Genomic DNA, 21,886 nt, shown 5'->3' with positions numbered 1-21,886 from the left:
CAAGATGCTTTGAGCTCACATTTAGGAGCCCTATATCTGCACACCTTCTCAATTTAAAGCTTTCTGGACTCAGAACCTGATTTGTAGTCTGCTCTAACCATTAACTTTTCTTTTGTTTTCATTAAAATGCATCTTACTAAATACCTGATTGCTCACATGGTCTAGGTCTAACTTTGGGAGCCCATGTGTAGCACCACCTCCTTAAATGAGATACCCATGTTTAACTGAACTGACCTATTCTCAAGAGGAAGGGACAACCTCAGTGAGATGGAACAAACCATCAACTGAACTTCTAGACTGTGAAACTTCTGGGGAATTTTCAAAAAAAAGGTTAATGAATGACAGGTAGCAAAATATGCCACTCCAAAGTATCTATGGAAAAAGGTCATTAGACTAACGTGGTCCTAATGCTTTGGTAGCCTATATGAGAAAACCAGTAAAAAACAGAAAAGTAGGCTTTTCCCAAATAAGGTAACTACTTAAACTATAATATTCAAATAATTTCTTTGCTTTTCTTTTACATCTTCTCTATATAAATCTCGGCACTGGATCCTGCCAATGCAGTGTTCCTAAAAACTTAAGTTCGGTGTGATTTGATGTAAATCCGTGTATACTTTAATTCTTAAAAATTACAAAGTGTCTCAGTTTATCTTTTAACATCAGGAAAGAACAGCAGCTGTGAGACCTGTCAACCGCAATGCACTCACAGTGACATGCCCATGTTGCTGGCATGATGGATCCAAAGCTCTGCCTCTCTTGTCTATGCCAGCCCGTTCTATTCCAACTGTGCCACATATGTAGGAGCTTTGATGGGGTCTGTCTCCCTCTTCTCTCATTGGGCATACCTGATCTGGTTTCCCACTTGTTTTTTCCCAGCCTCTCAGGCTTCCCGGGAACTCTTACGGTTTCCCCCTTTAATTCCACTCATGATGCCATCCTTCCCCCTTTCCTATCTACTCCCCAAGGAATATAAGGGGTTCTTTTAAGAACACAGATCTGATCCATCTCTCCTCTGATAAAAGTATTTCTTTCAGTGAATCCCCCAGATGCCCTTGAGGTATAACACACACCGCTCAGATAGGTCCAAGGGCCCACCATTGGCCTGCCCCTTCCTTCTTCCTCCTTCTCAACGCTCCTCCCTCCTCACACTCTAGGATCACCTGAGGTCTCACACTCAGGCCTTTACACAGGCCATTTCCTTAGCCTGGAGTTCCCTGGCCCTCAAAGGGAGTCAATCCTGTGGCAATGGCGGGGCTCACTAATTTTCATCCAATTCAACCTAATGAATCTAATGAATAAGGTGGAAGTGAACCACTCAAGACCTTCCTGCAGGTGACAGGCTGTGTTTGCCTCCAAGACCACCACAGGGATTCTCAGGGACCCACCCAGCCTCGGAGACTTTGGAATCACCTTTGAAGGAAGACATTCCAGGGTTTCAATTCCTGCTCCATGTCTTCCCATCTGAGGGCTTTAGGGGAGTCATTCCTGTCCTGGCCCTGAGTGACCTTTTTTCCTCATCAGTGAAATAGGTAACATTTATCCACAGTGGAGAGGAAGACTCAGTGATGAAGCTGCTTTTCTCCCTTCCCCTTTTCCCTGTCTAAGGCCACACCTGGGCTCCCCATCCAATCTGTCTGGATTCCTCAAGATAGATCCAGAGTCTGGCCACTCAGCACCTCCACCCCTACCCCACTGGTCCACACCACCATCATCTCCCTGGATCCCTGTACCAGCCTCTGCACTGGTCTCCTGCAGGTTCTGCCCTTCAGCCCCCTCAATTGTGATCCTTTCAGACCAAGATCTAGTTGCATGCCCCCTATGCTCAAACACACCCTCATCCCCCTCACCTTTTGGTCTGTCAGCCCTGCCTTCCCTGACCACCTCATCAGAAAGGCCCCTCCCTCAGCACTTCCCATCCTCCTGCCCTGATTTTTCCCTGCTGCTTCTCCCATCTAACACACTACTTCCTCTCCTATTTATTCCCTCTCTTGTCATGGAAACTCCAGAACAGGGACTTTGTCCAGTTTTGTTGCTGCCTTACCTCCACACCCAAATAGTGACTGATGCATATCAGTTGCTTAGACATTATTTGTGAGTGGATGAATTGTTAAGGGAATGAATGAATGAACAGGGCTGCTCATCACATGGATGAAAGGCCCCAGAGAACCTTGGGAGTGTCACCAGCAGAGGCATTTGACCTATATCCTGCCACCCCAAAGGGCACATCGGAAGAGAGCTGAACCAGGGAGTCAGGGCTGTGTCAGGCGCCCCTGCAGTGCCAGGGAGTCCCCAGCGCCAGCATGCCTGACTCTGCCTTCCCTGGCAGCATTTTATACTCATCTTCCACGATTCCACCTGATGCCATGCTGGACAAACTGCTTTACAAACTCCCCTTCATCCTTGTCACAACCTGGCAAGTTGGGTATGAAGATCCCCATCATACAGAGGGGGACATTGAGGCACAGAGAGGTGAAGCAAGTTGTTCAGGGGGTGACTGGTGAGTGCAGTCTGCCTGACTGCAAAACTGGGGCTGCCCCCTGAGTGGTCATTACTCCCCTTCCCCTGAGAGCAGCAGGAAGAAATGCTGGAGGGAATATGTCCTCACCTTCCAGGAATTTCTCATCAAGCTGGCCCTCAAAGGCAGTAAGAAAGGCCTTCTTCAACCAGACTAGATATGTACAGGTCCCAGGGAGATGGTGTTATTTCTCTGGGGCTGAGGAGTTTGCTGTGGTTTCAGACAAGCCTTGCCAGGCTAACCAGAGGCAGGCTCTAGCCAGACTCCTTACTGATGGCCCAGGGCTAGGAAAGGGGTGTGTAAGGGCTCTTTCATGGACACCCTCAGCTCCTCCTCTCATCTGTGCATCCAGCAGGATTCAGTTCTGCCTAGCTGGAATAGCATGTCAGAACTGACAATAAGGGTTGGGGGCCTGTAGAGTAGCCTTAATCCTGGAGCGTGAGTGAGGGTACAGGGGATTTGATTGCTCCCCTTCCTTCCTTGTCCTCCCAGCCTTCAGAGTGAGGTCTATACCCTTCACATCAACATATAGCTGCGGCCAGCTGCGATCAGAGAGAACAGTACCATCTCCCAGCATTTAAAAGCTAAAGGAGGAAAGAGCAGGGCTATGAAAGGGACAAGAAGTGGGAACATCTTTGTTCAGGAAGCCATTTCTCTGGCACCTTTCTTGTGCCCCCACTGCACACCCTCCTCAGAAGAGAGGAAAGGGAGCATTCTCTCACTGTCTAATCTTTTGCAGCAAACTGACTCAATGGACATTGCACAAATCACTGATCCCTCCCAGAGTCAGTTTCATCATCCTATCATACAGAAATAAAATAAAATAAAATAAAATGAAAAAAAATACAGAAATAGAATCCACATCTCTAAGATTTGGGAGGCTTAGTTCAGCACATCACAGGCATGTAGAAATTGCTTAATTAATATTATTTCACAGGTCCCACCTATACCCGAATACTTCCCAATGCATCCCATGGCTGGTTGTGCCCACACTGAGCTTAAAAGCAGAGACTAAGGGCATGATTAAGGGCACTGTAACAGGATGGTGGAGGAGGGGGCCTTTGGACTCACCCACCAGCCTTGGGGTTACTTTATCCAACCTTTAAATCCTGTCCCCTTTCCAGGAGATTGAAAATGCAAAATGCCTTTCCTACTCTACATCCCAGGATGGTTTTGAGGATGATAGAAGTACAGTGGAAGGGCTTTAGAAACCAAAATGGCTTCAACAATGACATTATTGACAGTCATACTATTATTATTGAATGGGTCAATCCAACAGACAAGTTGGAAATGGAAACAAGGCAACGTCTCCAATCTCTCCAAGTGTGAAAATCCACCCCCTTTCCTTCTTTGAGGGCCACAGGGTGCCTAATGCACAGCCCAGCTTCTCAGGACAACACCTGGTCAGACCTAGCTGTTCTGGAAGTGCACACAAACCAGAATGTGGCCTCCAAGTGGTTGAAGAAAGAAGCAAAAACTCTGGCAGGAAAACAAAGGACTTTCTAAGCAGTGACACTCTGAGAATGCCTGACAGAAGCAACAGGGCAATCTCTCTGGCACCCAGTAAAAACAGAATCCACATGGGCGAAAAAGCAACACAAGCAAAAAACCACACAGATATTGAAACCCAGAGAACTTCTAGTAACTGCTGAGAAGGAGCTTCTAGCAATCACCTGGCCCTCCAGGTGTTTAAGGAACATGCAGGTCACAGATCCTGGCCATGTCAGAGGAGGGACTGAGAGCCACCCAGAAACCCTATAGTGGTCTTTTTTCCTTTCCAAAAGGAAAAGTCCCAGGGAACAAATTCTTGGGGCATTCCTTCTGCCTCAGGAAAAGGGAATTTTATCTTGGGTGTGGTTAAGACTGTCTCTACCTCTCCTTTCCCCTTGTGCCACTTCATGCCCTGAGGTCAGAGGTGCCCCGAGGGACACCCAGGGCCAGGATGGGAGAGCTGCTCACGTGTCCATGAGGAAGAAAAGGTTAAAGGCACCCTCGCAGGTGCCCAGCTTCTGTTCTTTGCTCCTGTAGTGACTGGTGCCCTGGTGGAAGTTTCCCCAGTCTGGGAGGTGGTACAGGAAACTCCCTGTGCTCAGCAGTGGAGGTGGCAGCAACAGGAGCAGGAGTAGAGAGAGTGCAGGGCCTGGGACCCAGACGCTGCTGCTCCCTATTTTCTTAGCCGCCCCTGAGGCCCCACTCTCTCCTGGGGCAGGGGTGGGATTAGTGCTGGCCATGCCCAGCCACCACAGGCCTCTGCCTCATCCACTCTCTCCCCCTAATCCCCGTGCCCTGGGGCTTTGCTCCCTCCAGCTCTTTCCCTAAGGTGCTCTGAGAGCCTCCACCTGGTACCTGCCCTTGGGCAGAAGAGGCAAGTGCCTGGCTCTGGGGCGATGACCCCACTACCTGAGTGGCCCTTCCCCTGACCCACAGAGGCAGAAATCCCTGTGATGTCCCTTATGAGGGACAGGAGGGTTGGCATGGTGACTTTGTGACCTGCAGCTCTGCTCACTGTTCTGCCTGTTGACAACCCCAGGTGGGAGTCATGGGATCTTTGTATGAGGGGTAAGATGAGGCCACCATTTGTCCCTTATCCCAAACCCTCCAGGTGGCTATTAAAATCGTCAAGACCCTGCCTTTTTATAACTCAAAGCAGGAAGCTGAGGTGGCTTAGATGAGGACATCCCAGGGGGTGAGGAGGTCCAGGAACTATGAAACTAGAGTATAGTAATGATCATTGGTATGAACACTGAAGTCACCCATGGACATGGAAGGATCTAGAAGGTCTAGAAGGTTTGTGCAAGCATTCCAAAGTCCTTTGTGAATGAGGGACATTCCGGTTAGGTACTGCTGTGTAACAAACCACCCAAGTGTAGAGACATACAAGAGAACCATTTCCTATGTGCACAGGTTCTGTGGATCAGAAATGCAGAGAGGGCTGAGTGGGGATGGCTTGCCTGTGCTTCATGGAAAAACACAGGCGTGGACAACTCTGGGTCAAAAGTGATTGCAAAAAGTCAGTATGCAATGTAAAAAGCATTTAGAAATTCGCTGATTTTATTCTCTTCATTTTTTATGCCCAAAACAAGAGTGATATATACTAATAATCCTTCTAAGTTTAAAATAGATCTTTCAATGCTTATTACATAAAAATTACAAGTGATAAAAATTACAAGTGATAAAAAGGCGGTTTTTGTTTTCCTTTTTGGCATGGTATTTAAAACCATGGAATATCTTAAATGATATTTTGGAATTGATAAGATTGGTATGCATCTGTCATTAGCATAGTAGCTTTGTTTCACATCCTTCATGGCACTTGGTATTGTCACACTTTTGCATACTTCTCTATTGATTAGACAGCTCATCATGGTCTGAATTTGCATTTCCATAATTTCTGATGGAATTGATTTTCTGTTCAAGAGATTTTGGGGCATTCATTTTTCTTTCTTTGTGAAGTGCTTGTTCTTACCTGTATCCATTCTCCGATTCAGGTGTTCATGCTTTTCATATTGATTCCTTAGCATTCCTTATACATTTTGGATACTAATCCTTTATCGATTGTTGCAAGTATTTTCTTTTGGCCTCTGGCTTGTTTTTCACTTTTAAGATTTGCAGGATTTTGTATTTTCATTAAGTAATTTTCTTCCGTTAAGGTGAGACACACTTTATCTTCAAAGTTTTAAAGATTTTATTTCACATTGAAGTTTTTGATCCAACTGTAATTAATTAGTAAGTATGATTTGTGCCAGGGATCTAGCTTCATGTTTTCCCATACATATGTCTCAGTATCATCCTTTTCCATTTGTTGACTATTCCATCTTCTGAATGATTTGCGTGTCGCCTCTGATGTACTGCAAGTCTCATGTAGGTGTGGATGTGGTTTTGTGCTCTCTTACCCATTCCATTTACCCATCTGTTGGTTTATACTGATAGTGTCAATACCACACTGTCTTAATTATTATAGTGTGGACCACTGTGTTACTTTTCCTTGCTGTGCTTTCCTCTTGTAGGGAAGGATTGTGCTTCCTTACTGCGTTCATGGCAGGCTTGGACTTGATTCCACTGGTGAAATGTTAACAGAAGTACACGTGCCACTTCTGGACAGAAACATTAAGAATGTAGGTATGATTCAGGTGGACCCAACAGCCTGGTCCCTGAGCAACTGTGTTGTACGGTGCCCTCCTGGGAACCTGAGGTGGATACGTGTATGTGGGAGAGTGAGAAATATGGGTGGAAAATAAAGTTTGTGCTTTTTTTTTTTTTTTTTTAAAGTTTTTGCCACTTTTAGATTTTATTTATTTATGTGACAGACAGCCAGCGAGAGAGGGAACACAGCAGGGGAGTGGGAGAGGAAGAAGCAGGCTCCCAGCGGAGGAGCCCGATGTGGGACTCGATCCCGGAACGCCGGGATCACGCCCCGAGCCGAAGGCAGACGCTTTAACGACTGCGCTACCCAGGCGCCCCAAAGTTTGTGCTTTTAAGCTGATCAGATTGGGGGGAAGGGTGTTATCAGAAGACAGGCCAGCCAAATCTGATACACACAGGGCATCCGTTACTAATCTAAAATACAGAGTTCTACATCAAGCCCTAGCAGGGGCAGGATAAATCATCCACCTTATTTTTCTTATAGCCACTTGTTCTTTCATGTAAATTTTAGAATCAGCTCATCGATTCTGCACTCCCCCAAACCCTCTTAATATTTAATTACAATAACATTAAATATATAGATACATTTGAAAGGATTTGAAATTGCCATCCAGCCTCACCTATGGCAATGTCTCTATTTGTTTGGTCTTTTTTAATGCCTTTCATATAAAGTTCCCTACGAAGATCTTAAACTGTTTTGTCACATGCCTTTCCTATACTGTATATATACATATACATGTGTGCTTACATACATGCATATATACACATATATTTACATACATATATATATATAGCTGCTATTATAAATGGCATTTTAAAAAATAAAGTTTTTAAACTGTTAATTGGTGTTGTGGACACATTTATTAATTTATTGATTGTTCACCTAAATTGCTAAACCCTTTATTCTCACATATATCTGTAGAGCATATTGCATGGAGCCCTGGGTGTTATACACAAACAACGAATCATGGAACACTACATCAAAAACTAATGATGCACTGTATGGTGACTAACATAACGTAATAAAAAAATTTAAAAAAATAAAATATATCTGCAGAGCCATTTGGGTTTCTATAAAAAACAAAACCCAAAAAACACTGTGCTGACTAGTTCTCCAATGACATGTTGACTGGAAGCTGTGATAGAGGCATTCTTGATTTTAGAAGGAATACTTCTTTTGCTGGACATCTTCTAACAAATTAGCCAGTTTCACTACTCTTCTTAGTTTGCCAGAAATCCTGAATGAGTGCTGAATTTTATCTAAATTCTTTTTCTTTATATTTTGTGATGAATTTAATTTTTCTCCAGTAATTTATTAATATGATTAATTACATTAATGTATGTAACACCAATTTTCATATTTTATAAATAAACCCAACTTGGCCATGATAATTTTTGTAAACACTGCTGGATTGAGTTTACTATTCGTTTAGATTTTTTTTTTCATCTATGAACATGAGTGAGGCTGATCTGTAATTTCTTATCCTTGTGCTGTCCGTAACTGGTTTATTAAGTAATAATAGCCTCAGAAAATGTGCTTAGCATGTTTTTACTTTCCTTCCAAGATCTTGGAAATACTTTCAATGTGATCCCAACAATCTGCTCTGTGTATATGTGCTATAATATCATCTGTGCCTGGTGTTTCCTTTGTGAGAATTTTTTAAACTACTGATATCATTTATTTAATGTTTCCGGAACATTATGGACAGAATTGTGCCCCCCAACCTCAATTCATATTGTGAAGCTCTAACATTTAATGTGACTGTCTTTGGTTATACTCTATACCACAAGGAGGTGAGTCAGGTTAAAGGAGGTCATAAGAATGTGGCTCTCATCTTATAGGTCTGGTGTCATAAGGGGAGGAACTTTTTTGTGGTGCTTTGTTATGGCAGTCTGAGCAGGCGAACACACTGGATTATTTTGTGCTTGTATTTCTTTTATCAGTCATTTAGGTACCCTTTTTTCTAGGAATTTGGACATTTGTTTCCATATATTGGTATAAAGTTGTTCAGAATATGTTTGAGTTTTATATTTCTGCTCTATCTGTAGTTATATCTTTTGACTTCCTAGTATTACTTGTGTCTTTCCTTATTTATTGCATTCACAACAGGGAGCATATTGCCCCAAGGGGGTGAAAATTAGTCTTTTGACTTTTAATTATAAAGCACAGTACATAAAGAAATATACAGTAAATTCTTGGTATTAAAATTTCATGGGGGTCTGTGAAGGAAAAAACTTTAAAAAGCTTCTGGGGGAGGTAATAATAATAATAATAAACATTGGGAAGCACTGTCTTGTTTTATAATCAATTTCATTAGCATATTATCTATATTAATAATCTTTTCAAATAACTTTTGGCTTTGTTTTATTGTTTTACTGTTTTTTGTTGTATTTATCTTTTCTCTAAAATATTCTCCCTTTCATTTTCTTTGGGTTTCATTTTAGTATTCCTTTTCAAATATTTTAGGTTAATTATTAACTCATTTATTTTCACCATTTTCCCCCCAACATAACCATTTTTGGCTACAAATTTTCCTCCAAGCTTCTCTTTCACTACAGCTATATAAATGCTCACGTTAGGAATTTGATGTCTTGTTTCCATATTCCCCAAAAGAAAAGTTTTGCTTTGCGGATCTTCTAATGTATGTTCTGAACCAGCTTTTCCCCCCTCAGATTTACCATAATTTTTTTTTCTTTACAACCTTATTTGTGTAATAGCTGCTCCAAAACCTGAGGAAAAGCACAGAGCCTGTCACCTTCTGTCCCTGCATCCCCTGCCCCCCAAGGGCATCCAGACCTTGACTGAGTGACTGGAGGCAGGAAGGAGCAGGGACTAGGGGCTGGTTTCCCTTTAGGTCCCTCAAGGACCTCCCTTCCTCAGTCTAATCTGCTCTGCACTCCCTCTGTGCTCCAGCAATGGGGCCCTCACATCTGGCTGCCATCGCACCAATTCTGGTGACCTGAGACCCTCTGCCATCTCTTCTCACCTGTCACAAGGAGCTCATCCGAGCCCTGTCATGAATGCCTCCCGCTCAGAAGCCATTCCCTCCCGCCGCCCGGCGCGTCTTCGGACCCTCGTCCGTGCCACCCTCCGTGGGGTTCCCTGACACCTTTGCTTTCTGCGAGGTCACGGAACTCACCGTGGTCTGGCGCAGTGCTGCCATCTCCCCGCTGAGGAGGCAGCGAGGCAGACGGACAGTTCCACGGAAGTTTGGGAGGTTCTCGCGGCGCCACAAAGGTGCAGTGTCCGTGGCGGCTCAGCCGGCAGGGGGAAGACCTGCCCGGACGCGGGGACGATCCCCGCGGGCCCCAGGAGAAGCCGTGGCGTCCAGGGCGGGCGAGCAGCGGCCGGGGCGGCTCCGCGTGGCCCAGGCGCCACCTCCCAAAGCGCGGGAGCTTTTCGCTCGGTGTGGCGCCAGCGCCGGGACGCTCCCCCTCAGCCCCGCCGCGGCCTGGCGCCGAGCAAAGGCCGCGTCAGCTGGCGGCGGGCCGGCGTTTGCGGAGCCCGGCGCGCGGGGCTAGCACCCAGCTCCCCTCTTGGCCGGTCGCGTTGACTCGCAGGCCCCTCCCGGAAGGGGCGGGTGGGAGGGGGGCTGCCCGAGGCCCCGCCCCGGAGGCGGGAGCAGTCCGGGGGGGCGGGGTCCGGCCGGCCCCGGGGTTCGCGCGCCAGGTTCCGACTGGTGTGTGGTGCCACCGGACCTGGAAGCGGTCGGGGCCGCCAGCGCAGCGGGGGAGCCGAGGTGAGACGCGCCGTCCTGCCCCCGGGACGGGCTGCGAGTGGACGTGGGGGGCGCGGTTCATCCCACTTCTGCTGGCCTTTGCCCAGGGCAGAGTGCGCAGTCCTGCCCTTGATGGCCGGGTTCTTTAATCCCCTTGGGCACCAGCTTCCTTCATCTCGCCCCCCTTTTATTTTCTCCCCGTGCCCCCCGGTCCCTGCCTTCTGCCTCTGTCTTTTGTCTCCTTGTCTCTTCCTGTTTTTCTCCGTCGTCTGTCTCACTTTTTCTTGCCTGTCTCTTCTTCATTACCTATTTTCCCTGTCCTACCCCTTCTCTTTTTCCTACTCTGTCTCTCTTGGTCTTCTCCTTCGCCCCACCCCCACCCTGCCCCAAGAATCCTGTCTTTTGATTTTTTTCTCCTAGGATGACTTTTGGGGCTGCAGTTCTTTTCAGTCATTCCATCTCTCCACCCATCCTCTCATCCCCTGTTGCTCTGTTACACTCAGCCAGAGCTTGTGCTGGGCGCTAGGGTAATAATGGTGCATCTGTCCCAGATCCTATCTCCAACAGATTACAGCCAAAGATTTGGGCATTCAGTGCCTGTTTTGGAAAAAATACATAAATGATCTAGTTATAAATATCTGAGATTTAGGGGGAGCTGGAAGAAAACAATCGTGGAATCGTGGAATCGTTGAATCGTTTTCTTGGCATTTGCCTGTAGTAATAGGCAGAGACAGCACAGCAGGAAGCAATCATGCAGAAACCTTTAGGGGACATTGGGGCCCACACCATCCTTCCCTGGAAATAGTGTTAAGGCCAGGTTGATAGGGAGGGAAGGGGTGGAATTCAGAGCTTACTTGTGGGAAGACAATAGAGAGGTCAGGGCTTAGCATGTGAAACCATTCAGTGAGAGTTAAAATACGAAATGAACTGTGTATTTCTGAAATAGACACTTGCCGATGTGCTGATGTGCAGAATTTAAGTTACATAATTATGCTGAATCAGACAGGCATTTTATAGCAATTATTTTATAGCAATTATTGTGGCATTTAAGATTAGTGTTTTGGTGTGCATTAGGTGGGACCACAGTTGAAAATACCCTCATCTTAGTATCAAAGGTTGTCTTAGACACATACTAAGTGAAGAAATCTAGAAAAACAAACCTGATTCATCTGGAGGGAATAAAGTAGAAGTATTGTATATTAAAGCAATGTTTCGCTTCTTGTTAAAAATGTGAATTTGTAGGAGACGTGATTTCATTGTTTTATGATATTTTTATGACATACAGCTGTATGTTCAAACATACATACACACCATATATATGTTTATATATATGTATGTTTATATATATGTTTATATATGTATGTTTATATTTGTTTATATATATGTACATATGTTTATATATGCATATGTTTATATATATATGTAAACTTGTTTGTTTTTAAAGCTGTTAATTACCACCTAGCACAGAGGGTTTTTTTAATAAATAATTTAACCTTTTGGTTTATTATGATTTTTAATGGTATTTCAGTTTATTTGACTTTTCAGTTGTTATGGGAAAGCAAAGGTGACATTACTTAAATCACACAAACAAAAATGAAATATGATGGAAGAGGATTGCAGTGTGTTTATTGAAAGAATTTTTTCATTTTAAACCAAAGAGCATTGGACAAATTCTTAAGTGTACGCATGGAGCTTTGATTTGCGAGGTTGTTTTCTGCATTGAAGAGTTAAATTGAGTTTTAAGTCATGGTACCGCTGACTTCCAGTGTGTCAGGACTCTGGAGGGGTGGGATGAAAGGGATGCTTTGCCAATGATTTAAAACCATCATGTCTGCTTTGCTTAGCAGATTTCTTTTTCAGAAATCCAGGAATGATAACTTTTCTTTAAAACAGATAACCACAATAAAAAGATTTTTTCAAGGTTTTGTGTTGAGCTGCAATGCTTTTCAATTTCGTTTCCTTCTTTTAGTAGGCTGTATCTCCCCTTTGTGGTAGATGATGCTATTACTGGCATCAGGAGGAGTCTGGCTGAGCGGTTTGATATACAAGGCACGGACTTTCCCCGGAAGGCCGCCACTGGGATTGGTCTACATGGCCAAGTTGTGTTAGGACTCCAGCCGACCGCGATATGGGCCTGGTGTCTGGCTGCATCCCGGGAATCCTTCATTTGGTTTTGCTTGAACGCAGCAGGCATTGCGGCTGAAGGGATATAGACGGAGCTGGACATAGAGCCTATGGGGTTTGGCTGGGAAGACCTCTTCTCTCCCAGCTCCATGGCATCAGCAGCCAGCCTCCAGGAAAGCCTGGATAGCTCTCCAGTTTTTAATTTTCTCATGATTCCAGGGCTGGGAGGATGCATGTGTATTTCCCGTTCAGGAAGACCCAGGACGTCACAATCCATATGTAGAAGAGGTGGATAGATAATTATCCTCTGGACTCTGCCAGAATGGTCTGAGAAACATCTCCCAGGTCTAGGGAAACCAAAGGACTAGAGCACAGGCGATACTATCTGCTCTTGGTTGTTTTAGCTAAAGAGGAAGTCAGACACAGGAGGATACTAGCTGGTGGTCTAAATGGTATCACTGACTAAGATCCAGTTTCTGAGTGAGATGCAGCTTGGAAAGGCTGGAGGCTGGCCAGCTGACAGAGGTTGGAGAGTACCTTCAGATACCTCAGGGAAAGGAGGTCACCCAGTTGTTTACTGAAAGGTCTTTCTTTTGTGAATGAAGGGGGACGGAGGAAAACAGACAGGGCATTTGGTCACTCATTAAACACTATTGTGCACTGGTTCCTGGGAGCACAGGAGTAGAGGAAAGGCAGCCAGGAGGTTGACTCTTACTTTTGCACTCCTGTGACAATAATGAATAAATTAATGCTACTTAACATTTATTGAGCCAGGCTCTTTAACACTTCACATACCTTAATCTACCTAAGCTTTACCAACCACCTGATGAAGTAGGCTCCAAGGTCATCCTGTTTTAGAAAGGTCCTTTTTTAGATGAGAAAACAGGCAGAGAGGGGTTCAACACCTTGCCCATGGCCACAGGATTGGTGAGAGCAGAGTTGGGCTGGGTCGAGGCATCTGACATGAGAGCCCATGCACTTATCCTCTATGTAATATAAAGCTTGATGTTTATATGGGGTGGCCTGGTCATAGTATGAATAGTTTGTGGCCAAGTGAAAGAATGATCACAGGCTGCACTCGGTGCCCTGGAAATGGGTAATACACAAAGACACGTGTGTTTGTAACACTGGGAAGTGGGTGAGGCTTCATCTCCAAGAATGTAGCCCTTCTTGTGTTAGTCAGTGGAATCCTCACTGGTGGCTCAGGAAGGTTGAGAGCATGAGGGAGAAGTATCCTGTATGATAGGGAAGGATGGATATGATCAGACACCATGTCCACTTGGGGAGCTCAGATTCAGAAGGTTTCAAAGATCATCACTTATAATCCCATGACCTAAGAGCTCAGAAATGTTGGAGAGTCTGGGGTGGAGATCAGGTCCTTTCAATAGGAAGATCGCGAGGTGGTACTGAAAGATGTCTGTGTGGCTCAGGGGGTTTCTTGCTAAGCTCAGACTGAAAGATCCAGGGAGGACAAGAGAACCCTTCTTAGGACACACATAACAGAGTGATGAGGATGAGCAGATCGTGTCAGGGAGTGAGAGCTCAGAATGAATTGAGGCTATTGAGGAACAGCCAAGGGTCGCTTGATATTGCATGGGAGCAAGGAGAACAAGGGGTGCATAGATTCCCTGAATGTCTGACAGAGAACCATCCTCCAGTTGCAAAGGGCGTTGGTAGGTCCACACAGGAAGGACGAAGGAGCGAGGCAGCACCGAGCAGCCATGCATGTGGTGTCCTGACCCAGAACTCACTGGCCAGGGCATGATGTGACCCCAGAGATGACATCATGCATCTGCACAGGTCATCTGAGAGGTGGATCACAGGACAGGTGCATGAAGCCTGGAGGTGGATGAGACCCAGAGTCTGATGTTGACCCTTGGAAAGGGCCTGTGAGTCGTTTGACAGGAAGAGATGAGCATCAGGAGCTGGCACAGGCTCACTGGGGACCGTCCACATCAGACACACATCATTTTCCCCTTCGAGAGGCTTCCATCTGGCAATGTCACAGACAGAGTGACCAGTTAGATGTGTCCCAGAGTGTTGTGAGACATTGTTTGCACTTGCCAGAGTGACCTTAGCCCAGCAGAGCTGATGCATGAGAGAGAGGTGACCCTCAGGGAGCTCGGTCATGCCAGAGGTCCCCAGCCAGTTCAGTACCCCCATCTCCTCTATTCTTCTTCTCCTCCTTCTCCTTATTACTATTATTATTATTATTATTACATTAGCTCCCTTCCTTTCTCCTCCTTCTGTTGGTCCCATTATTATAATTAAGATTTGAATAATAAAATTGATAGAGCATGAAGTTGGATGGATATCTAATATAGTGATTGGCAGACTTCAGACCCACAACGGTCTCAAGAAGCTGGAAGCAGTGCTGCGTTTAGCAATGTGGCATTTGGCAGCTTGGAGATGAATGCAGTTGGGTGGAATCATGCAACTTCCCTCGTGTGCTTACTGTGAAAATTCCATGCAGTAAGGTGTAGGAAGCCTCTGGCATCTCTGGCATATGTGAACCTACATAGTCAAGAAACGGTCACTTCTATTTTACATGATGCAGCATCCCTGATAGTAAATATTTCATCCTGCAGTAAGATCCCGTGTTCCAAATTTGAATGCTGAAAACAGTTGTCACATCTGTGGCTCAGGGCACTCCGAACATTTTTGATGACTGGGTCTACATGGCTGTGGTTGGTAGAGGTTGCCTGAGCTGTGAAAGCAGCCCAGTGGGCCTGTCTGCAGACGGGTGCAGGGTGCAGCAGGACCCGGAGGACAGCAGCAGGGCACCTGCCCAGGCTTGGGAAAGACATCCTGTGGTTCTAAAATGTCATCTGGAAAGCTGTCTGAGGCAGAGCTGGGAGGAGAAGGAGAGACGGATTGGGGGGGAATGTGTGTGTGTGTGTGTGTGTGTGTGTGTGTATTTGAGGGTGAGTGTATGTGTGTTTGTGTGAGTGTATGTGTATGTGTGTATATGTGAGTGTGTTTATGTGTTTGTGTTTGTGAGTGTAGGTGTATTCGAGTGTGTGTGTGAAGATGTGTGTGCGTTCGTGTGAGTCTGGAACAGCCAGTGCTGCTCGCCAGCCTGGAGAGGGTGGGGGCATACTTGAAGATGGGTGTCCTAGCTTCAAGAACTGGCTGGTGGAGTTGATCTGGCAAGGGCAGGGAGGAAAGCCTCCCTAGAAGGGCTGATGGCACTCTCTCCTCCTCAGTGCCACCTCCCATGTGGCCATGAGTGTCTTTCCTCCAAGCCTTGAGGACCTCCAGGGCAAAGTGGAGGCTGGTCTAGCTGAGTAGGCCCAGCAGTTTGGCACAAGAGGACAGTTGACAGGTGAGCAGAGGAGAAGGAAATGGATTAATGTCTGAGGAGAACCAAGTGTGGGCTCGCTGGCGAGTGGATACGGGGTAGACCCACGCTTGCTTCAGGGGCAGCTCCAGGTGGAGAAGAGGTGGCTGCCCCCCAGGTTTGGGAGTGGGGCCCAGACCCACCCTGGCATGCCTGGGCATTTATTGTCCAGCCTTTACCCTCTGGCCACCTGCGCTGCAGGAGTTCCACTCCCAGGTGCTCAGTGTCCTGGCATGTCTGATGCTGTGGAAGAAAAATGGACACACTGAGCAGCAAGACTGTTCTAAAAAAAAATGAAAACTTTCATAAATCTGAGTGGAAAGAGATTAGAGTTGTCACCGGGTCAGAACTGCCTGGTGGACACGTCGTGTGCTGAGCGAACACAGCAGCTGCTGCCTGGACGCTGGCAGGTGCAGGGGCAATGCGGAGCCTCGCCCCTGGGTGGCAGGGTCACATGGTGTGGTCTTTCCTCTCTGATGGAGTCCTGGAGGTGAAAGCAGGTGGCGCAGCGCCCCGAGTCAGGGTGAGCTGCTGCATCTGTAGTAGTCAGGCTTCTTTGGATGAACACAACAAAGATGAAGAGCGCATGTCTCACTGCTGTTACTTCCTCTCTGTGCAGAGTCCTGTGGTCCAATTGCGGCTGGCGTAGCCGACGTTGAAGCTCTCCAATCTCACGGCTCCTCCCTCGGTCAAGCCCTCCAGAACACCAAAGCCCCTGAAGCATCTGCCTTTGTCAGCTGGCTCACACCCTGCTGGTCAACATGGCTGCTGGGAAGGGTGCTGTGCGGAGCTCTTCAGCTGAAAGCAGATGGCGGCTTAGTGAAGCCGACCAGGGCAGGGGTTGCAAGCCGGTGCTGCTGGAGAAAACCAACCACCCGGGCTCTGAGCCTGCCGCAGGTGGTGGGGGCCAGCCTGAGGACTGTGCTGAGCTGGCGCTGTCAGCAACTCCAGGCGAAGTCAGACTGGGAAAGCCAATGGCCCAGAAGGTGTGCTGGGAACAGGGGCAGAGTGCCTTCACGGAGGTGCCTCAGTTCAAGAAGAGGCTGGAGGGCGCGCAGGCCAAGGAGAGGGAGCATGATAACCCCACGGGCCAGCCTGGCCCCCAGCAGCTGACCCACGGCACCCCCAGGGATCCAGCTGGCAGCAAGGTCGTCTCTTTGTGGCCCAGTGGAGCCCGAGGGGAGCAAAGAAGCGCCTTCAGCAAACCAGCCAGGTGTCCCACAGGGAGACCTGGGCCAACCTCTCTCTTCCAGGCAGGCAGACCTGCAGATGCCCTTGGGGACCTGTTGGGACTCATCAACACGGTAGATGTCCCTTGTTGGGGTCAACTTTCAAATTCTAAGTTTTTGGTGGGTGATTTCTGGAACCTGCAAACGTTGCCACAAAATGCTCCTGTCTGCAGTGCTTTTGTGGGTGCCCCCACACTGTGGCTAAAGCATGCCACGGGCCAGACACCCACACCCTCCTCGTCCTCATCCCCTGCCTCCTGGGCTCTGCAGCCACCCACCTTCACCTCCCTGGGCCTGTGCACTCAGAACTGGTGTGCAAAGTGCAACCTTTCCTTTCGTCTGACCTCCGACCTGGTCTTCCACATGCGGTCCCACCACAAAAAGGAGCATGCAGGGCCTGACCTTCATTTTAAGAAGCTGAGAGAAGAGGCCCTCACATGTCCTATTTGCCACGAATACTTCCGGGAGCGCCACCACCTGTCTCGGCACATGACTTCTCACAGTTAGCCGGTGACCGTGGAGCAAACCTATAGAGGCAGCTTCTAAGATTCGGCAATGAGCTGGAGATGGCTCCCTGGGGTTTCCTTTGAAAAGGCTGGTCAGAGTAGCCTACAGGGCTGTCTGCACTGGAGTTCATAGACGAACACCTTGATCATCATTTGAAAAAGAGAGCCCTAGGCCGTGATGTGTTTTGAAATAAAGTCATGAAGTAAAATGATACGTTTTGTTAACCTGGGGCATCGGGACTACGAGGCATGAAGTGGAGGCCCTGCTCCTGTCACCATTCTGTTTGTTCCACGTGGAGGCAAGTTTGGCCCGCAGCATGGGCTTTGGAGGCAGACAAACCTGGATTCAAATCTTTCACATTGGACACATTGCTTTAACCGTCTGAGCCCCAGTGTTCTTTTTTTTTAATAATAATTTTTTTATTATATTATGTTAGCATACAGTACATCCCTGGTTTCTGATATAAAGTTCGATGAATCATTAGTTGCGTATAACACCCAGTGCACCATGCAATACGTGCCCTCCTTACTACCCATCCCCAGCCTATCCCATTCCCCCACCTCCCTCCCCTCTGAAGCCCAGTGTTCTTATCTGTAAATGGGGAGGGGGACTCCTGTGTCTTAGGGATGCTGTCAGGGCGACGTGGGAAGGTGTGTGGAAAATAGCCAGCATGACCCTTGGCACAGTGTGATCACTGAGTAAATGATATTTATTATTGTCCAGATCAGTCAGCTGTTGTTAACTAACAAAATCTCAGTGGCAAACAACTCAAAGCATCTGTTTCTCACTCGAGGGTCTGTGGGTTGGCTGGGTTGAGTTGGTCTTGGCTGGGCTTGGCTCCAGGTCACAAATTACCTTTAAGTTCATATCTTTTACTCTAGGACCGATGGGCTTCCCAGATAATACTTCTCTCACGTTTATGCCAAGAACCCAAGAAGGAAAATCCAAATACACAAGCACACCTCAAGTCTCTGCTTGAGTCAGTTTTCTTTTTTTTTTGAGAGAGAGAGTGCAAGAGTGTGAGGGAAGGGGCAGAGAGAGAGAGAATCTTAAGCAGCTCAGCGTGGAGCCCAACACGGGGCTTGATCTTAAGACCCTGAGATCATGACCTGAGCCGAAACCAAGAGTCAGACGTTCAACCGACTGAGCCGTCCAGGCGTCCTGAGCCATCCAGGCGTCCTTTGGGTCACTTCTACTCACATCCTCTCAGCCAAAGCAAGTCAGCAGCCAAGCCCAAAGTAAATGGGTGATATGTGTGTGCGGCCCACGGTGAAGCCATGCTGAGGGCGTGGATGTGAAATCCTACTACAGGAGCATGAAGAATTGGGACCAATAATTCAACCAACACTTGCTCCATGGTTCTTCACATTCTGAATATGTGAAAGGGGGCAAAAGGAACAAGACATCCACCCACCCACACACCCCTTAGCTCTCAGGAAGTGATCATGTACAACAGTTTAGGCTTAAAACCTTGTGAAAATTAAGAGAGTTCTGGCTACTGGTATCTACCGCATGTTGTGTTTCTCTCGGTAACTGTTCTGTTTATCTGCGTTTGTCCTTGCAAACCTCAGGTCATAAATTCTGATGTAACTCAGGCCAGTTTGTGTGAAGGCCATCAGTTGGGAGTTCTTTCGAGTCAGTGAGTTCTTTTGACTGGTTTCCACTTCCCTTTCAGGACATGTTCATTTGATCTGCAATCTTCAACCCTCCGGTGGGACCTCTGGCACAGAGCTCAGCTGTGGTTGGGAAGGAGCTGGTGGGGGCGTCTCAGACAGCAGCCAGTGAGCCATCCAAACAGCCCCCAAACTCGACTTCTCTCCCTTTCCATGTGTCCACCTGGTGCAGGCAGCAGCAGGTTCCACCTGGCTCCCCTACCCCCAGCCTCCTGACTCACCCTCTCCTCACCTTCCACCCACACACCCATCCGTTCTCCACTCAGAGCCAGTCATTTATTCACTCATTTATTGACCTCCCCAGGCACTCCTGCCGTGTCAGGCCCATGGTCCTTGTTCAGGGTATGCAGCCTCGTGTACAGCATGACAGATGCCAGAAGACTGTGTGGGGGCGCTGGGCACATGGGAGCAGGCCCATATCAGACCTGTGGGAGGGGCTCCCAGAGGCCTCCTGAGGAGTGGGGGCAAAAGCAGATCATCAAAGTCCAGCAGGTGCAGGAGGCTCAGACGGGGGCGGTGGCTGGGGAGGAGGGGACCGGAGCTACAGATGCTCTGGGATGCCATAAGGCCCGTGTGAGAACCGAGTGAGACGGTGGCCCTCTGAGATGGAGACAGAGGAAGGCCTCCAAGGACACAAGTTTGGCCCAGGGCACAGGAAGGCTGGATCTGAGAAGCACATTGAGGAATCATCTGGCTGCAGTGGGAAGGGTGGGCTGGAGGAGAGGAGAGGACCCCCTGAAGGAGCCTCAGCATCTGGAAGGAGCCAGCAGTGCTCCCTGCAGGCACCAGCAGGGAGGTTTGGAGGACCCCTCTCTGAGAGAGACAAGGGACGCTCTGTAGGAAGGTCCCTTTCCCCACAGAAGGGGGCTGAATCTTCGGGGAGCCTCGGTCCCCTGCCGTCCCTTGTGGGTAAGGAAATGGCGCCCCCTGGATTGTGAAGTGGAGGCTCCACGTGATACACTGACACGTTGTTGAATCTGTAGGACGCGTAGGAGGTAGATCTTTAATTCCCATGTTACTGCAGAGGAAACTAAGCTCCAAGAGATTAAGCGTCTTTTCTAAGATCATAGGTTCAGGAGAAATGGTGCAAGAATAAGGTCCCAGGACCACCCAACTCTGAGCTCACATCCTTCTCAGCCTGCCACGCATCTGCTCAACATGTAGTTACGTGGCATCACGGATGGTTTAAAAAGTAGGATTTAGGGCCAGGCACTGACCCCTCCTAAAATTTCGCCTTGCACCCTGCATACACCCCCACATTTCCTATTACCCTTTCCTTGAACACTTTTCTGTGATCTTGTGTGCTACATGATTTGTCTTATTTCCTGTGTCTCTCCCATTACTGGAGCGTAAGTAAGCTCCACAAGGGGTTTTTGGTTTTGTTCACTGCTGTAGCCCCAGCAGGAAGAACAACGTAGGAACATAATAGATGTTCAACAGATGTTTGTTGAAAGAAAGAATGAATGAATGGGATGCCTGGTTTCAGTCTCACCCCTGACAAACCTTGAGTCAGCTGCTCATAAGTGTTTGGGTCTCTATCAGACGGTATGCACAGCTGTCCTCTTCTGGTTTATTGGATTAGTCCATATTTCTGTGAAATCACTTTGAAAGGCACAACTGCACTATACTAAGACAGAATTGAAATTTGGAATGGAAAGAGACTCTAGGGTTCTCCTGCATCCTCTCACTTTACAGCGGTGAGCACTGAGGTCCACTGAGGAGCAGACCTGCAAAGTGATGCCGGGCAAGCAGCGGTGAGGTCAAGGCCGGGACCCCTGAAATGTCAGCCTGGGCATCTTCCCTGACCTGCCCGCACGCTGCTAAGAACATTGCAGCCTCACGCAGGATTACTACCAGCAGTGACCCCATCATTTTCAAGAAAGGGAGACATTTTGAAAAATATTAAAGCTAACCAAATAAAAGTTATGAAGAAGTGTAACAGAATATCTTCCCCCAACTTTACAAGATGCAGTTCGTTTAATAAATGCAGTCGTTTTATTAACTGTGGTGATGCATTAATAAAAACAAATGGACATGCAAGTTGCTTTGCAGCCACTGAAATTGACAAACTCCAAGATGACTTATGGAAATGCTGTCTTACAGTTTATGAATGTGGCAGCTCCTACTTGTCACCAGGCTGGGTTCCCAAAATCCCCTTGGCAGTCAAATCCTGTCTCATCCTTTCTTCTCTCCTGCCCTTCCAGAGTAGTCACTCTAAATCATGACTTTGCCCAAGCTCCCTCTGCCGCCTTCCATACTAGTTAAGAGTTGGCTGGTGATGTTGCCACAAAACATCACATCAGCAGGTGCGAATTTTCCCCTCTAATTCTGGGGTAAGAATGACCACATTCCTTAAATCCTCTGTATCTAATTTAATCTGCTCTGTACCCCTGTGGTTCTGGTAAGATATGCAGTCTGTCATTTTCAAATTCCTCCTCTGTCTTTCAGGTTCACAGAAAGATCTCCCAATGTGCCCCACCTATGAAGGTAGCCTCCCTGAGCGTCACACGGTCTCCCTGTGGGGCACTGATATTTTTGTCTCTGTCCTCCAATGTGTTCAGTCTCCTCCCCTCTTCCAGAATCTTGGGCCTTGGCTCTTTTCTGGCATGTTGTCATAACGGATGTCACACAAAAACCAC

General features: G+C 47.4%; 2 protein-coding genes across 4 annotated transcripts in view; one reads left to right on the top strand and one right to left on the bottom strand.

The window, feature by feature from the left end:
- LOC125282779 (anthrax toxin receptor-like) overlaps window positions 1-10,191 on the bottom strand; it is a 53,886-nt gene extending 43,695 nt beyond the window's left edge. For all 3 annotated transcript variants that reach the window (XM_048219235.2, XM_048219236.2, XM_057308699.1), the window contains exon 1: window positions 9,796-10,191. The gene's annotated coding sequence lies outside the window, so the exon portion shown is untranslated. The remainder of the gene's footprint in view (window positions 1-9,795) is intronic.
- Window positions 10,192-10,312: 121 nt separating this feature from the next.
- On the top strand, window positions 10,313-19,113 carry ZNF488 (zinc finger protein 488). Its single transcript, XM_048219234.2, has 2 exons — window positions 10,313-10,395; window positions 16,458-19,113. The coding sequence occupies exon 2, from the start codon at window positions 16,600-16,602 to the stop codon at window positions 17,572-17,574; it is 975 nt and encodes a 324-aa protein (XP_048075191.1). The 5' UTR covers window positions 10,313-10,395; window positions 16,458-16,599; the 3' UTR covers window positions 17,575-19,113.
- Window positions 19,114-21,886: the final 2,773 nt, after the last annotated feature.

Source organism: Ursus arctos, unplaced genomic scaffold (assembly GCF_023065955.2).
Source record: "Ursus arctos isolate Adak ecotype North America unplaced genomic scaffold, UrsArc2.0 scaffold_7, whole genome shotgun sequence".
Classification (NCBI taxonomy): domain Eukaryota; kingdom Metazoa; phylum Chordata; class Mammalia; order Carnivora; family Ursidae; genus Ursus; species Ursus arctos.
The sequence above is the reverse complement of the archived record's forward strand: the minus strand, read 5'-3'. Positions and strand labels throughout refer to the sequence as shown.

Bases quoted from the DNA above. Each gene is read 5' to 3' on its own strand.
- ZNF488 (XM_048219234.2), top strand. From the start codon at position 16,600: ATGGCTGCTGGGAAGGGTGCTGTGCGGAGCTCTTCAGCTGAAAGCAGA.